Source organism: Capsella rubella, unplaced genomic scaffold, assembly GCF_000375325.1.
Source record: "Capsella rubella cultivar Monte Gargano unplaced genomic scaffold, Caprub1_0 scaffold_3, whole genome shotgun sequence".
Taxonomy (NCBI): domain Eukaryota; kingdom Viridiplantae; phylum Streptophyta; class Magnoliopsida; order Brassicales; family Brassicaceae; genus Capsella; species Capsella rubella.
In genome coordinates, this window is record NW_006238921.1 from 5,117,050 (window position 1) to 5,134,228 (window position 17,179).

Sequence of the window (17,179 nt, forward strand, 5' to 3'; positions counted from 1 at the left end):
ATGGGATCGGTTGTTGATACAATAGCAAAGTCGGTGAGAAAAGATACTAATATAAAAGCAAATACTATAGACAATATATAAATTTGGTTCGACGAGCATCCCAAACACTACGGAGGACCCAACATATAAAATGAGCCAAGAGACAGCGATTGCGAACTTCAAGAAATTCCAAGAGTCATGGATCGAGGCGCTACGACATCACCTGAACCACCTCCGGTCTGCCCAAAATCACCACCGGAACTCTGCTACCGGCGACGAGGAACGGCTGAGGGAAGCGGTTGAGAGTGTGATGGAACACTTTAGAGCGTACCACAGGGCGAAGTGGGCGACGACGGAGAAAGACGTGATTGGTGTTATGGCTGCTCCTTGGTCTTCCGCTCTTGAACGCTCGCTCCATTGGGTCGGTGGTTGGCGACCAACCACCTTGTTTCATCTGGTTTATACTGAGTCCAGTATTTTGTTCGAGTCTCGTATCGTTGATATACTTCGTGGCTTTCGTACCGGTGATCTTAGCGATCTCTCTCCTTCTCAGTTCAGGTTATACATGAAACTCTAATTAGCTACTTTGTTTACTAAATAATCACACCTCGGACTCTCCAGTAACTTTTGTATCTAGTTTATGTCCAAATTAAAGGTGTAATATGATTCAAGTATTATCGTGATTCTCGTGCTATATATAGACTGTTTAGTAACCACCAATACATGTTCTAATGTATACGGCTATATAGTTAATTATAAGAGACTCATTTGGAGCATACAAGTTTTTTTTTTTTTTTAAATGTACAAAATGTTATAAACACTGAGGGATTTGAGAGAGTAAGACACATTTTGTTCATAGATGATAAAGATATTTTGCCCAAAAAAAAAGATGATAAAGATACATATTGGCTATTTTTGGTATTGAAAGAGTTTTTCCAAAAAAATATTAAGTAGCTTAGTTTGTTATTTAGTTTTTTTTTTTCCTTTTCCAATGGACTAACTAAATATATACGCATATGGACTAACTAAATATATTTTGATAATTTAAAAATTTAATATTAGGATTAAATTTGTCAAAGGCAGGACGGTGAGTGAGATACAATGTGAGACGGTGAAGGAAGAGAACGCGATAACGGAAGAGTTATCGGAGTGGCAAGACGATGCGAGCGAACTCGTCATGGGAACATCATCCGACTCCGACCAGAGGATCCGACGTCTAGCAGAAATCGTTCACCAAACCGATGATCTACGGATGAGAACGATCACACGCGTGGTGGAACTCCTTAGTCCGCTCCAACAAGCGGAGTTTCTTATCGCTGCTGCTGAGCTTCGTATGGGCGTTGCTGGCTGGGGGACTAGCCACGACCGTCGTCGAAGTTCCAACGTTTGAAAGCTAATTAAAAACGGTACTTTAAAAAAAGTAATGGGAATTGAGAGGAAAAAAAAAGTTATAGTTTTCTTTTGATATTAATTATATGTTTTTTACCATGTTTTGGTTATCCACTCAAACTGTACGTGAGAGTTTGGTTTTTACATGGTTATGAAATATATATTATGTCTGTCCGGTTGCAATAAAGATCAACTTATGTGAGTGCTTGTTAGTTTACCTTTTTCAGTTGGATTTCTGAGTCACCGAGTGTGTTTCAACTTATTTTTATGAGATCATTAGCAGAGACCTGATTGGGGCTTTTGTTATTTTGTTGATAAGAAAAAAAAAGACAGATAATCGGGGACATGGGTAGTTGTTTGTTTCTGTAGTCCAAGTGGATAGACAGAAAATAAAAGTCAGCTACCAAATAAGACATGAAGTGAACGTGGCATGGTCATGTCTCTTGAAGACATGCATGAGGACACTTGGTATGGTACGCGTCCTCCTACCACGGCGTCGATTCCAAACATTTTGTTTGCTTTGGTTTTTAAGATGCTTCCTCAAAAAAAAGTCTATACTCTTTAATTAAACACAACAATGATGATGATGATGACTTGGCAATTTTCGTCTTACATAAGTCTTTGCTGTCTTCTCAGGGCAGCCATTCTCGTGATTTGTTCTGGGCCTTTGAAAGCCCAAAGAAACCAACAAATTGACCCAATAAACAGAGGAAAAGAAGAGACACCGAGGTTCGTCGGCTCGAGAGTAATTTACATTAATTAATTAAGCTTTTAAGGCCGACATCAATTTACCGACCAGAATGGCGGGAACGCGTAGAGAACCCTAATAATCACACTTTTCTGTCTCGAAATCCACCCATGGCTATATGATTATTGTAGCCCCTTTCGTGTCTCTTCGTTTCTCCACTCTTCTTATAATCAATCGTTCCACTCTCTTTTCCCGAGAACAACCACAGTATCTCTACAACCGCAGTCACATTTGGAGAAGAACACCAGCGAAGAAGACAATGCCTGTCGTAGCTGAGTACGCGAAGTCGAATCGATCGTCGTGTAAGGCATGTTCGGAGAAGATAGCTGTTAAATCGCTTAGGTTAGGGTTGATTAGCAAAGGACCTGGCGGGGTTGATATGACCAGATGGCACCATTTCGATTGTTTTCCGACTGGTTCCGAGTCGATTGCTTCCATTGATGATATTCAGGGTTTATCTGCTTTAGAGGTTAGGGTTTCCTCAGCTTCTTATTCTAGCATTTGGACTCTCTAGTGTTTTGGGTTATTTGTGTTTAATGCTTCTTCTTTTTATGGTCCACAGAAAGATGATCAGGATGCTTTGACGAAAATGGTGGAACAGTGTGGTGAAGAAGCTGCAAAAACAGTACGTATCTGGAAGTGACGTTGTTTACTCTCATTAGCTAAGTATCTGGTAGTTGTGAATTTAACTACTCGTTCTTAAACTGCTTGTATTGGTTTAATTTTGAAGAAGCAAGATGACAAGAAGGTGACGGTTAAAATGGGGCCGAAGAGGTTTAAAGAGAACAATGCCAAAATTATTGCTGAGTATGCGAAATCAAGCAGATCATCATGCACGAGGTGTTCTCAGACAATCGTTTCAAAGGATCTGAGGTTGGGGCTGGTGACTAAAGACCCCAGGGGATTTGATAGGACAAGCTGGCATCACTTGGATTGTTATCCCTGCGATTGGAATCCTATTCTTTCCGTGGATGACGTTGGTGGATACTCTTCACTTGAGGTTAGTCCCTATTGCCACATTGCTTCATCAAATCTACCAATGGCTTTAACATGGTTGTCAATGTCATGTTGAATAAACACCCAAATCCTTACTTGTGCTGACATATCTTTTATTTTTGATTCATTTGTTACTCTAAACAGCGTGATGATCAGGATGCAATAAAGGGATTGGCCGAACTATGCAGGAAGGAGACTTTCAAAGATGTACTAGCAAATTACCTTTTGTCATAATATTTTGTCATAATATTTCCTTTTTTTTTAAATTTTTGATCTTATATGACAGCATTAATTTTCTTTGAAAATAAATCATTTCTTAACTGGAAAAGAGTTATCTGTTTTAGCAAATGTAGACACCTTTATCATTTCAGGCTTCTTCAAAACTGACTTTCTTACTTCATTTTCTAGCAGGAGTTACCGAAGATGGATGAAGTTAATGCTGAATCTGTAGCTGATAATGTGCTCACAGACGAGACAAACGAAGGAAAACACTCTCCGATTGCAAAATTGGCGGAACAATGTGGCGAGCCTGCAAAAGAAGTAAGTTCTGGAAGCCGACAGTCTTCTTTTTTGAGTGGAAAAATGATACGCATACGTCTGTCTTATTTTCTCATGTAGAAAGTACTTTTGGTAACTGCTTGTATCGCTTAAAATTAAGCAGCTTGATGAGGATGAAGAGATTAAGAAGTCTACATCAGATGCAACAATTGGGCAGAAGATTACGGAGACGACAGGATCTCCTGATTCTTCAAAGGTTTCTGCTGAGTATGCAAAATCGAGCAGATCAACATGCAAGAAATGCTCTCAGACTATCGCTGCAAAGGAACTGAGGTTAGGGCTAGTGACCAGAAACTTCCGGGGCTTTGATATGACACAATGGCATCACTTGGGTTGTTTTCCTGTCGACTCAGATCCTATTGGTTCTATAGAGGACATTGGTGGATTCTCAGAACTGCAGGTTAGTCTGCATTTAAAGATTAGGAATTTCTAGTTCATTGGATAGAGCTTCTGGATGATTACATTTATCGTCTGGCAACTAGGATTATAAAACGAAACTGATAATGCTATTTGGAATATATATGTTGGTATATGTATTAAAAGTATTGTCACAACGGAATGACACTGTCATTTGCCAGCTGAATTAACACCCAAACGTGTACCTTATTTATGCTGACACATCTTTAACTTGATTTGTTTGTAATTATAAACAGAGTGGTGATCAGGATGCATTAAAGGAATTGGTCCAACAATGCGGGAAGAAGACTTTGGTAGATGTACTAGCCAAACCCTTTTTCATAAGATTTTGTTTTTCTTTGAATGTTTTAGTGTTTTCATGTCTTAACCAGAAAATAAGTATTATAGTCCGTTTCAGAAAATGTAGAGAAATTTAACATTGTAGGGTTCTCCAAGCTAACTTCTTACTTCATTTCGTGGTGGGTTTTCAGAAGATGGATGAAGATAATGATGAATCTGAAGCTGATAGTAATAGGCTAACTGAAGAGACGAACAAAAGAAAACATTCCGAGGTTAATAGATAGCAACACTCACTTCTTTTATTATAATTTTGTTAAACTGGAATATTCCTTGACCTGTAATTTATTGTTTCTTATAAAGGTTGTAAAGATGGTGGAAGAAGATGAATCGCCAACTAAAGCAAACCAACACACGTCTAGAAAACATAAGGTACACGAGCAATGATTTGTACTGAATAGCTGCTAAAGGTAGCCGCTCTCTTCCTTGTGTAGATTTTCTCCTCAATGATTTTGAAATATTGTGTCATACAGAGGAACATCAGTGAGTCAACTTCTCAGGTCGAGGTTGAAGCAGAAATGTCTCTTTCAGCTTCTGATGTGAAGGATAAGTACAGGGTAGGCACTTATAGTGTCAATTAGGTTAAAGCCATCTGCTCATGTGCTGAATGTTCTTCTTGGCAGTTTGTAACTTTGGCATTTGTAGTCTGTTTCCAGTTTTTTTTTTTTATCTTTCTGGATGCTAACCTACTTGTTTCTCAGGATGCCAATCTATTACCAAAATGGAAAGCTTTCGAGACAGTTATATTCCTTGAGCGGGTGAGAAATTTCTTCAGATATGATGTCACTTCTTGAGAATATGGTAATGTATTATGGCCTTATTGTATATTCCTTTGTTACATTTTAACAGGATGATGGTCTTAATGATTCAGAGAAAATAGCTGCATTTGACTTCGATGGATGCCTAGCAAAAACATCTGTGAAAATGTAAGAAGCTCTTGGTAAAGAATTTTACTGTCTTCTCTGTTTCCAACCTAGGCTATTTATGATTTCTGGACCTATAGGCTGTCTATCTCAAGTGATTACATTCTCGCAGAAAAGCAATCCAACAAAGCTTTTTTAATTTAGTAACTATGAACGCTATACTTTTTGTTTATCCTTGTTGAGATATTTAATATTTAATGGTGCTACTGTTCTGCATGAACCATGTCTTTCAAGGAAAATAAGAAACATTGTAATGTGTCATAATGTTCTATATTTCCTTCTTTTCAGTGTAGGGGCACATGCATGGTCCCTTATGTATCCCTCCATTCCTGAGAAACTGCAAAGTCTGTACAGTCAAGGCTATAAGCTGGTATCTTATTTTCAGATAGTACTCCTTCTAAGTCTATGTTACTCCATAGTCTTGCTTATATAGATTTGCTGAGTTTAAATGCTCAACAGGTCATTTTCACAAATGAATCCAACATTGATCGATGGAAGAACAAAAGGCAAGCTGCTGTAGATTCGAAAATTGGACGTCTCAACAGTTTTATCAAGCGCGTGGAGGTTCCCATTCAGGTGAAGTGCATTTAGTTATCTTAAACGTCATGTATCTACTCAAGAACATTGTTTCAGTAAATCGTAGCTATTATTAGTAGTAACTGAAAGTAAATGAGAAACTAGTTATGATGTCTTGCAAGTTATTGTTAGCTAAAACCCAAAAATTTCAAAAGTGACAGTTTCCCTAACATGTTGCTGATACTGTGAAGATTATAAATGGTTTTGTTAAACAGGTGTTTATAGCCTGCGGGGTCTCAAGTTCTGGTGGTAAAGAGGACCTTTATCGCAAACCTAAGGCTGGAATGTGGCAACTCATGAAGAAGCATTTTAACTCTGGAATTGCAATTGATATGGATAAGTAAGTTTTCTCCTAACTTGCTCTTAAAAACTTGGATTTACCTGAAACTTTTAGTAAAGCTGGAAGATTACATTACATACAGTCCACCACCCTTCCTGATTGAACTCCATACGTTTGTGTTCTCTTAGTTTGGTTGATACTAAATTCTGTGCTGTGCTCATCAGATCCTTCTACGTTGGGGATGCAGCCGGAAGAAAAATAGATCACAGCGATGCTGACATCAAATTTGCGCAGGTGTTTATTACAAACATCAGATATCTCAGACAATGCCTGTACCTTTCCTTTAATTCACCTAATATACTTTTCTCCACTTTCCTCATAGACAACTACTCTCTTTGGTTGCAGGCGAGTGGACTAAAGTTTTACACCCCGGAGGAGTACTTTATCTCTTAAAGTACATAAGCAGGGACTTAGCTGTATCAGTCTTCTCGCAACTTCTTTTGGTTTTTGTGATCAAACTATCAGTAGGCTTTTTTCAAACTATCAGTATGCTTCTTGTGATCAAACTATCGGTATGTGTTTAACACACTTTTGTATATAACTACTATTTAAGCATCAATTAGAAGCTTATTCAACCAAGGGAAAAAAAAACTCATTTGAATTTTGAACAAACAAGGTTGCAGAAAAAAAAAAAAGAAATCATTGATAACCAAAAAAAGAGTTACTTCAGACACATTTAGATACATTAGGTTGGGAAGTTTTAATTATCTTCTGATGCTAATAACATACATCAAATACTGTCTCTTTTACATCAAAATAGACATTGATCTGATATCACTCCTTTTGACCAATCTCGCCTTCCAAAATGGCGTGTCTTGTCAGAACAATCTCTTTGACAAGGTTTCTGTAAACAAAGGGCCGAACAGCAGCACGGAGAAACAGCTCAGGTGGGATCCTACTCTTCTTTATCTTCTTCATCCACCTTCCATATCCTACTGTCTTCCATTCTTCTGGTTTCACTTTTGCCTTCTTACCTCTCATTTCCAACTCATCTCCTTCAATCTCACTCTTTTCCCTCTCCTCCATTGCCTTTAACTGCTTCTCATAAAACTTATCTGATACCACCATACTCATCTCCGCAAGCTTCTCCATCCTCTCTGCGTTGCTCGTTGCTTTATTGAATTGCTCTTCCCAGTACCTTTCATCATCTTCCGGATCCAACTCTTCTATTACACCTTCTAAACTGTCTTCTTCCTCGCTTCCCTCCACATCAACAACCATGTTATCGTCGTCATCTTCTTCATCCACCTGACCACCATCATCATCATTGTCATTCTCAGCTTCATCTTCAATCCATTCTGAGAATTCAGCCTTCTCTGAGTTTCCCCTAATGTTCACCTCATCCTCATTTTCATCTGGAGCATCACACCCTAGCTCCATCTCCTCCAACTTTGCTTTCCACTCTTTTGTATATGGATGCAACAACTCATTTGGGTGGTTCCCGAGCAAGAACTTCAACACTTTGGATTTCTTCTCATCACTCGACTTCTCATACGCATTTACCACATCATCCACAAAAGCTGTCTGTCTCACCTTCAGCATCTTACACAGCCCTCCGTAATAAGTACTCAACTCCACTCTACCTTCATCATCCTCCACTTCACACACGAATCCGGATTCTGTTACCGGGTTCAGATAAGGGATGAGCGAGTTAAAGAAATCTTCTTGAGGCTCAAACCTGCACTGAAACACAGGCTTCTTCACATACACAATATCAGGTCTAAACCAAGCGGCACACTGACATATCAAAGACCGAGATTTGTTCCCCAATCTCCCCATCAAATTCCATTTGTCTAGCCTCTGCTTCTTATCCGCTTCCACAGCCACTTCACTAACCAACGTCCATTGCTCCCACGGCAACTCACTGAGTCTCCATTTCGGATGCCTAACGAAAACCCAAAAATACCTCAAACCAACATTTGAATCCAACTCCTTAACCCTCTTCTGGAAAGCTAAATTCATCTCATGCTGCTCAATCTTCTCAAACTCTTCATGATTCTCCACTTCACCAATCATAGTAACACACTCATCAGAGATAGTACCACGAACCGGATCACCAACCACAACACCACGCCACGAGTAAGGTCCGAACTCTCCATACTTGAACCAATCATAAGGATGACGCAATCTCGGGTCGTCCTTATCCATAAACCGAACCATCCTATCGTATCCAAGCCCAATCATCTCAAGCTCCTCTTCCGTGAACTTATCTGGGTGGCTACTGAGAATGTTGCTTCGACTCTTGTCAGGATTATTATACAATCTGTAAAACAAAGACTCCGCTAGCTTCTTCGACTTATCACGAGCATTTCGCTTCACCTGCTTCCTCATATCTGCATCTCCTTCTATCCTCCCACCAGATGAACCTCCTCCAAGCTTCTTCTTGCTCCTCCCCGCCAAAGCCCGCACGTCTCGCCGGAATCCAGCATCATTTCTGAGAAAAAGCTCGGAGCTTTTGAGCCTGAACGCATAATTTCTCTCAGTAATAACCGGTAAAACCGAAACGACCCTTCGTACGCCGGATTTGGGTGGAGATTTACGGAAGGAGAAGCTAGGGTTCAGGGTTTTAGAAAAGGATAAATCTTGACACAGCATTGCTTCTCTCGAAACAGCTTAGAGATGATTTAGAAACTGTAATAATATAAGCACAAAGATACGACGGCGTTTTGCCTCTGCGACTCAGCGAGCCATTTGTAACCAAAAGAATTAAAAAATCTGATCTTTTTTTTTTTTTTTTGGTTCAGTAGATTTGCGATGGCGAAAAGGATCCACCTTACGGAACTAGGCTGCATCGCGTGTGAGGAACTTAGCGAGCTCGGTGCGGGCAAAGAAGGGTGGCTCGTGAACAATCCTAATATTTTATGTGCACTTGATTCTCACTCTTTAGCCCTCGCCAATCGATTTCTCATTTTGATTGTGAATTGGGGTGATCCTGATGCGCCTCGTGTCAAGATCAGACCCGATCTGTCTCCTATTGAGGCCGAGTCGATTACGGCGATTGAGTGGTTAGTGTTTGATGACGTCAGAGTCGTCGTTGCAGGGACTTCTTGTGGTTATCTCCTGGTTTACTCCGTTGCCGGTGATCTGATTCATAAGCAGGTTAAAATTTCGAAACTCCATTGTTAGTTTCCCGATTTTGAAACTGATGTTTGCTTAAAATGCGGAAACATTGGTTTTAATGAACAATCCTGTCTGAAAACATTGTGGCTGTTCTGTTGTTGGGTACTTTATTTTACTTTAAAGTGATCTTATAGATGCATTACTTATTTTTTGTCTGCATTTACAGATGGTACATCCAAGCCGTATCTTGAAAATAAGAGTTCGAGGAACTAAGAAAGATTTGATACAAGAGACATCCTCTGAGGAAATCTGCATTGTAATGCCTGGTATTATTGCCCGTTTTGATGGCTCCAACATTCAGGTATTGTTGAAATAGTTCTGACAAAGTAGAATTTTTTGAGGTGATGTTTTTGCTAAGTTCTGAGATTTGTTTATTTTTGTCCGCATAATTGTAGATTATGCTTCAGAAATGGTTTCAAGAACAAAATTCTAATTTTTGGGACCAAAAGAATAGAAAGGGAGATGTAGAAGATACTGGTAGTTTGTACCAACGACTACCTTATCAGATATGGAATGTCAACAAGAATGGTGTGTGTGTTGATGCTACTGTCACTGGCGTAATGCCTCCTCCATTACTAGAACTTCAGGTAGTGATGTTTATTTGATTGTTTCAAACTAAGAAAATTAGAGAATTCTTTCTCTGCTGTTTTTTAAGTAAAGCATAATCTTTTTGATTTTACGTTTAGGCTGTTGAAAAAAAAAAGAATAGAGACATCTTTTTGAAATTTATTCCGGTTTATAAATCTGGCTAATTTTATTCTTTGACAGTCAAGTCAACGTTATTATTGTGCAGTTACCATTGGAGAGGATTCTGTAATCTCGGCTTACAGGTTGGTAATATCTCCGATGATTGTTTTTGATATGTTACTGTTATGATGTTCTTCTGTTCATTAAAGAACACTTACTTTGATCCCTATCTTTTTAAAGGCTCTCAGAAGACAGAGGTAGATCGCTTGTTGGAGCGATTCTTTCAAAAGTTGTGCCTGCAGCTGCTTCAACCATAGCTTCTTTTTCCAAACTGATCTGGAGAAGTAATGATCAATCACCTAAGCGAAAACCAGAAGCCAAGACTCAGTCATTTGCTCGAGGTAGATTTCATGCCCTCTGATCACTTGACAATATATCACTCTTTGGCTTAACCTTGTTAAAATGATGGTGCAGCATCATCCTTGACATGTATAAAGGACTACCCTAGGAAAGGCGAGAAGCTCACTTTATCCCCGAGTGGGACATTAGCTGCGATAACAGATTCTCTTGGTCGAATACTTCTGCTAGACACTCAAGCTCTCGTAGTTGTCCGGCTTTGGAAGGTTTGTTTTAACATCCTTGATCCTTGATACTTCTTCGCTTAAATTTTCTTCTCTAAATTCTGATCAAAGACATTGAAGGTTGGCAAAAAGCAAGACCAGTTTGAGAAGAACCAATTTGCAAAGAGTTTTAATGCAACATCTCAACTTTATTTGTCAGGGTTATCGTGATGCAAGCTGTGTGTTCATGGAGATGTTAGCCAAAAAAGATAAAGGAAAAGCAGTAATTCACACAGAACCGGTGAAAAGTGATTACTGTCTTTGCTTAGCCATTCACGCGCCACGAAAAGGCATCATCGAGGTAAGAATGTCTTCTCTCAACAACTTTATTATTGTTTTTGATTATATGCGTGACTGGTTTTCTCTGAACTATATCCAGGTGTGGCAGATGAGAACAGGTCCGCGTCTTCTAACGATTCAATGTGCCAAAGGTAGCAAACTGTTGCAGCCTGTGTACAGGTTTGGATCAAATTCCTCGTCTTCTCCTTACATTCCTCTTGAAGTCTTCTTACTCAATGGAGATTCTGGCCAAGTCTCTATGCTCAACCGTTCTCTCTCATAAAAATACTTCTGAGTTCTGAACTAACTTTCTTTCAATTTCAACAGCTTTCTTCATACTTTTCTCTATACTTGTATCCATAGCTAAGCCAAGTCTCTAATTAAAATGTTTTCAAAGGAAGAACAAAACCTTTGCAGTGATTCTTAGTGTGTAGTCAGTGTTCATGTTTTTCCTTTCACTTGCTTGTGAAAGTTGGATATGATGATGATTATGTGATTGTAGTAACTGTACTACTTGGGTACCCTATTACTTTGCTTCAAAGATTCAACAACTAGCTATTCTTTATATGCTACGTTTTGGGATTGATTTCCTAGAAAGTAAAAACCACCTGGGAGTGTTTATTCTATTCTATATTAGTGTTTCAATCCATAATTAGAATAATCCGGGATGCTTACTAAATTAGAAGGAACGTTTTCATCATGGTCCCAAGAAATAATCAATTCCAAGTTAATGGAGTACTATATAGGTACTTCTTGGAAACATCACAAGTTTACTAAAAATATTAGATTACCAATTTATGATTAGCTTTATAAAATCAGTGATCCCAGTAATTAAATAGTCAAAGAGTTAGTCAAAGTAATTCTGCTTTTCTTGGAAGTTAAATAAAAGATTAGTGTAATAATTAATTAGGATTAGGCGATTAGCTTTCTTTAAAATCAGTTTGATTACCAGACAGAGACCAAAACCAAAAAAAAAAAGTGGTCATGACTTCTCTACTCATCTTCTTCTTCTTCGCCGTCCACTCTCTTTCAACCGTCGCCGCCGATCTCCACGAGACCAGATCACGTTTCAAACCTCCACAATTCTCTCCTCTCTTCGTCTCTCCTTCTCCTCAAACCGTTACCCAATCCCCTACTCGCTACTTCGAGGTTCAAAAACCTCCCGTTCCAAATCTTCCGACATCTCAACCACCGTGCTCGTATCATGTTCTCCACCATGACTTTGCCTACACCTATACTAAACCACCGGTTCTCGCCAATTACACTCTTCCCTCCCACTGCTCATCTCGAGATTTCTCCAAAATCGTCCTCGAATTCAAATCCACCAGCCAAAGAAGACAGTTCGATCGTATATTCGGCATTTGGCTTGACGGCGTTGAGATTCTCCGGAGCTGCACCGCCGAGCCTAGACCAAACGGTATCGTTTGGTCTGTTGAGAAAGATGTGACTAAGTATCACTCTATGCTCGTTAAGAACGAGACTCAGATCCTCGCTGTTTATCTCGGTAATGTTATAGATAAGACTTATACTGGTGTTTACCATGTTGATGTGATCTTCCATTTCTATCCACTCGAAAAGAATCTTGACGATTCTTCTTCCGGTTACAGCTCTCATCAAGCTGATATGATCTTGCCGATTTCAAGAAACCTCCCGCTAAATGATGGATTGTGGTTTGAAATCGTGAATCCGAATGGTTCTATGTATAAGGAATTTGAGATCCCTAGGAATGTGTATAGAGCTGTTCTTGAGGTTTATGTTTCTTTCCATGAGAATGATGAGTTTTGGTATGGTAATCTTCCTAATGACTTCGTTACTGCCAATAATCTCACTGCTGCTGGTAATGGACCTTTTAGAGAAGTTGTGGTTAGTCTCGACGGCCATATTGCTGGTGCGGTTTGGCCTTTCCCGGTTGTTTTCACTGGTGGGATCAATCCTTTGCTCTGGAGACCAATCACTGCTATAGGTTCTTTTGATTTGCCGACTTATGATATCGAAATCACGCCCTTCTTGGGAAGTTTGTTGGATGAAAAGACTCATAAGCTGGGGTTTAGTGTGACAAATGCATTGAATGTTTGGTATATCGATGCGAATTTGCATCTTTGGTTGGATCAGGAGAGGGAGATAGTCGAAGGAAAGGTGTTGGAGTTCAGTAGAAGCTCTGTAAAGATAAGCTCTGTCTCACACTTCAAAGGCTTGAATGGAAACTTCACGACGAAAGCAAATAGGTCAATAACTTCGATTGGATTGGTCAAATCCTCTCATGGGGACATCATAACCAATGCTACTCAAAAATTCAGCTATGTAAACAAGATGGTTGTAGGTAAAGATATGAGCTTGCAGATCATAGATCAGTTGATCCAAGCCGATGATCATATTCACGCCAAGAGAGCCTCGAGAGAGGTCTACTCCGCAAATTCCATCAAGACCTTTCCTTTTTACCTGTACTCTGACTCTGAGAAGGAACAGAATAACACATCTCTGGAGATCGCGAATGTAACGATAGGATTCAACGAGGAGAGATCAGAGAGCGACAACGGGTTGGTGAGAATATTCAAGAGCAAGCTTGAAAACAAGCAAGAAGGGCAAGGGGTTATAGCGGTGAAGAATCACTTAGTGACCAATGGATATGGAAGCACACAACAAGTGTATAACTATGTTGGAAGTGACCAATGTTACTTCAGAAACATCAGTAGCCACAACTACACAATTCTATATGACCAGCTTGAAACTGTTTGCAAGAAGAAAACTCTGAAGCTGCCACCACGGCTCGAGCACCTACCCAGGCAACATCCCTTACTTGCTTGATTGATATATGACCAGAGACACAGATCTCGCTCTTGTTGTAGTTGAAATTTTGGAGAAAGAAACATTTCAAATAATAATAAAACTTTTCCTCTATATGTTTCTTCTGTATTTTCCAGTTTTTCAAACGATGTTTGGTCAGATTTGCTGTATAAATTGCCTACCCTGGTTAACAAGGCTCACAGTGAGTGAACCAGTCTATGAACTGTGTTTCCTTCCTTGGTAATAGTTAGTACAAAGCACTCAGGTGTGCAATTAACCGATCAATTTGAATTGGTACCAGATTAAACCTACCTCTGAACCGTAATATACCGAACCTGAGAAACGTACCGGAAGTTTTACCCCAAAGGAGCAGCAAGCAACTAACGAAATCCGGATGGTGGGTCCTACTATTATCTAGATATATCATACGTGGCTAAATAACAGCCGTCGAAGAGAATGACTTAAGAAGGTCAAACGTTTGACTTTCAATCGCATCTCTCCCTGTCTTCCCTCGGTGATAAGGAAACATCTGACCAGACCGGACCAAGGAGCGGGTAAAAATCACACAAAGCTTTGATCTTCAAACTCGTAGGTTCTTCTGTGATTGAATATGAGCTTATCATCACCAACCAGGTCCGATTAAAGTTCCAATTTTTGTTCCTTCTATTTCACTTATGCTCGATTAGTACTTTTTTGCTAAATTACGAGACATATTGTTGAACACAGTGCCTGTAGCTCGTCGAGATGTTACTCCTCAGGATTGTCGTTGCCGATTGGGTTTCGATCGAGTCCCATCAATGTGGGATTGGTTTGTTATCCAAAAAGACACAATATTGCTGCTCGGAAGCTCGTCGTAGCTTGCTCCTCCTCCTCTTCCGGTACGTTTCTCCTGCAATCTAAATTCTAAAACATTTGTGCTTTTCTATTGTGAAGTGGTTTTGGTCGATTTGGGTTTCTAGCTGCTCATTGGAATGTCACAATTTGTACAGCGCTCGAGTTTAGATGGTTTAGCTTCAAGTTGTCCTTGAAATGGTGTTTCTTTCTCTTTTGAGCATGTGGTATATGAGATGAAATTTCCAGTTTAAGGTCACTTAACTTGAAATTTAGCTAGTAAGAATCAATGAAACTGTAGCCTTATCCCTTCTTTTAAGTCTAAAGAAGCTTTCTCACATGTCCACATTTTGTTTTCAATTGTTGAATCAGATCCATTATTAGTTAAGGCTGCGAAAGGCCAAGCCGTGAGTCGCCCTCCAGCTTGGATGATGAGGCAGGCAGGAAGGTATATGGCTGTTTACCAAAAGCTCGCCAAGAAACACCCATCCTTCAGAGAGAGATCAGAGAACACTGATCTAATCGTCGAAATCTCTTTGCAGCCTTGGCAAGCTTTCAGACCAGACGGTGTCATCATTTTCTCTGACATCCTCACGCCTTTACCCGCATTCGGTGTCCCATTTGACATCGAAGATGTAAAAGGCCCTGTGATCCAATCTCCCATCCGAACTGAAGAAGATTTAAAGAGATTGCATCCCATTGATTTCGAGAAACTGCAGTTTGTTGGAGATTCTCTCAAGATTCTGAGACAAGAGGTGGTCTTTCTCTTCTTCTTAGCTTTCCCCTAGACTTAATCAATACCTTCCAGTTTGTGAAAACGGATTCTTGTTTTGAAAGGTTGGGGAACATGCTGCGGTATTGGGTTTTGTCGGAGCGCCTTGGACAATTGCAACATATATTGTTGAAGGAGGAACAACTCGGACATATACTGTCATAAAGAATATGTGCCACACTGCACCAAATGTATTGAGAGCTCTATTATCTCATTTAACCAAGGCCATTACCGAGTATGTTGTTTACCAAGTTGAGCATGGAGCTCATTGCATACAAATATTCGATTCATGGGGTGGCCAACTGACTCCTGAGATGTGGGAACGCTGGTCCAAACCCTACATTGAAGAGGTATAATTTAAGTGACTTCATCTTGAGGACTAGAGTCTCTTTTAATGTTTAACATTTTTCTTGTCATTTGGGTTTGGCAGATCATTCATGCTGTAAAGAAAAGATGCCCTGATACACCAGTAGTTTTCTATATCAATGGAAATGGTGGCCTTCTTGAACGAATGAAGGGAACTGGAGCTGATGTCATTGGGCTTGACTGGACTGTAGATATGGCTGATGGAAGGAGGCGACTGGGAAGCGATGTTAGTGTTCAGGGAAATGTGGATCCAGCTTACCTTTTCTCTCCGCTCCCTGCTTTAACCGAAGAAATTCTAAGGTAAGTAGTTAGTTTGTTCAGCTGATGATAGAGTTATAAGTTCAATTCAAGAAACCGAAAGAAATTTTCTCTTTTGTTGTCAGAGTTGTGAAGTGTGCTGGACCAAAGGGACATATTCTCAATCTAGGACACGGTGTCTTGGTAGGAACACCTGAGGAGGCCGTGGCTCATTTCTTTGAAACCGCTAGAAGCTTGGATTACCAAACAGTCTTCCAAAATCATATTCCTGCAGAAAAAGCTGAATCTGAGTTGGTTGTCTGAGAAATGTTGAACAGACAAGTAAGACAAGTCCCTACAACAAAGAAATCTGCTTTTAAAGTTTTGTGAATGTATGTTTGAATTTCTTTAAGTTGGTGCAGGAATCAGAGAAAAACTTTTATGTCTGACCCAGAATCGATGCCGGAGTTGGTAACTTGCTATGAGAAAACATTGGAAGCTGTCCTGTTTTTGTTTTGCTAGCCTGAGGAGTTCCAGTCCTCTGGACCAAGCTGTGCTCAACTCTTAACAATGTCTTTGAGTTGCTCATAGGCTTCCAATGTTGCTGCTTCATTTTGAGATATGTATGACTCTGGTAAAAATTTTAACCAATTATGAAGTTGGTTTATTTATACGCTTTCTCTTTGTTATCACACTTTTTACATATGGTTCTATCACCGATCTATCAATATGTTATGTCTTATCTGGTTTGGTTTAATTCGAATCATTTTACCAGTTCGGTTTTCTGTAATGTGAACCGAATTAACTACAAAGCCGTAAGTTACGGCCCATAATTCGAACCAGTAATTTAATGGGCCTTCTTTACCTCTTTCGTCAAACTAAATTAATTGTCTTTTTTTGTTAATACAATTAAATTTAAGTTAAAACACATAAAAATAAATTTCTATTGAACAATGAAAATGAAATTTAAAAGTGAAGAAAGAGCAGAATATTGGAGGTAACAAAAAAAGGATAACAAGACAATATAATTTATATATGATATATAAAGTCAAATGAAATGGCAACGTACAAAGTTTCATTAACTTAAAAAGAGCCTCACACGAATCAGTCAATCACCATATTTGTTTTCATGAATCATCCCACTAGTGATTATTGTTTAATCAAAGGACAGAGAAATATAAAAATGAAGCATATTACTGTATTTGATTGTCGTTACGGGCC

The 17,179-nt window shown here is 39.4% G+C and overlaps 6 protein-coding genes across 10 annotated transcripts; 5 read left to right on the forward strand and 1 right to left on the reverse strand.

Annotated features, from left to right (window-relative positions):
* Positions 1–100: 100 nt before the first annotated feature.
* Positions 101–1,581, forward strand: LOC17892081 (protein DELAY OF GERMINATION 1). Its single transcript, XM_006300179.2, has 2 exons — positions 101–537; positions 1,042–1,581. The coding sequence occupies exons 1-2, from the start codon at positions 131–133 to the stop codon at positions 1,367–1,369; spliced, it is 735 nt and encodes a 244-aa protein (XP_006300241.1). The 5' UTR covers positions 101–130; the 3' UTR covers positions 1,370–1,581.
* A 588-nt stretch (positions 1,582–2,169) lies between these two features.
* Positions 2,170–6,837, forward strand: LOC17890579 (polynucleotide 3'-phosphatase ZDP). 4 transcript variants are annotated; one of them, XM_023785335.1, is made up of 17 exons: positions 2,170–2,585; positions 2,679–2,741; positions 2,847–3,116; positions 3,257–3,319; positions 3,521–3,652; positions 3,774–4,070; positions 4,324–4,386; positions 4,558–4,638; positions 4,727–4,795; positions 4,897–4,980; positions 5,125–5,181; positions 5,273–5,349; positions 5,635–5,716; positions 5,806–5,922; positions 6,138–6,262; positions 6,427–6,496; positions 6,608–6,837. In XM_023785335.1, the coding sequence occupies exons 1-17, from the start codon at positions 2,235–2,237 to the stop codon at positions 6,653–6,655; spliced, it is 2,049 nt and encodes a 682-aa protein (XP_023641103.1). In that variant the 5' UTR covers positions 2,170–2,234; the 3' UTR covers positions 6,656–6,837. The 4 variants fall into 4 exon arrangements, with proteins under 4 accessions (XP_023641103.1, XP_023641105.1, XP_023641104.1 ...); XM_023785337.1 differs by having other exon boundaries at positions 4,324–4,380; XM_023785336.1 differs by having other exon boundaries at positions 3,524–3,652.
* Positions 6,838–6,908: 71 nt separating this feature from the next.
* LOC17891954 lies at positions 6,909–8,950 on the reverse strand. Its single transcript, XM_006297192.2, has one exon. It carries the CDS (start codon positions 8,855–8,857, stop codon positions 7,037–7,039), a length of 1,821 nt encoding a protein of 606 aa, XP_006297254.1. The 5' UTR covers positions 8,858–8,950; the 3' UTR covers positions 6,909–7,036.
* Positions 8,935–11,533, forward strand: LOC111831382 (rab3 GTPase-activating protein non-catalytic subunit). Its single transcript, XM_023785339.1, has 8 exons — positions 8,935–9,361; positions 9,549–9,683; positions 9,778–9,969; positions 10,151–10,212; positions 10,310–10,470; positions 10,544–10,692; positions 10,850–10,990; positions 11,069–11,533. Exons 1-8 carry the CDS (start codon positions 9,017–9,019, stop codon positions 11,249–11,251), a joined length of 1,368 nt encoding a protein of 455 aa, XP_023641107.1. The 5' UTR covers positions 8,935–9,016; the 3' UTR covers positions 11,252–11,533.
* A 385-nt stretch (positions 11,534–11,918) lies between these two features.
* On the forward strand, positions 11,919–13,868 carry LOC111831668 (peptide-N4-(N-acetyl-beta-glucosaminyl)asparagine amidase A). The gene has a single exon (XM_023786750.1). The coding sequence runs from the start codon at positions 11,953–11,955 to the stop codon at positions 13,771–13,773; it is 1,821 nt and encodes a 606-aa protein (XP_023642518.1). The 5' UTR covers positions 11,919–11,952; the 3' UTR covers positions 13,774–13,868.
* A 396-nt stretch (positions 13,869–14,264) lies between these two features.
* LOC17891980 (uroporphyrinogen decarboxylase 1, chloroplastic) lies at positions 14,265–16,700 on the forward strand. 2 transcript variants are annotated; one of them, XM_023786619.1, is made up of 7 exons: positions 14,265–14,385; positions 14,479–14,630; positions 14,956–15,338; positions 15,421–15,705; positions 15,786–16,021; positions 16,105–16,300; positions 16,372–16,700. In XM_023786619.1, the coding sequence occupies exons 1-6, from the start codon at positions 14,363–14,365 to the stop codon at positions 16,280–16,282; spliced, it is 1,257 nt and encodes a 418-aa protein (XP_023642387.1). In that variant the 5' UTR covers positions 14,265–14,362; the 3' UTR covers positions 16,283–16,300; positions 16,372–16,700. The 2 variants fall into 2 exon arrangements, with proteins under 2 accessions (XP_023642387.1, XP_023642386.1); XM_023786618.1 differs by having other exon boundaries at positions 14,266–14,385; positions 16,381–16,700.
* Positions 16,701–17,179: the final 479 nt, after the last annotated feature.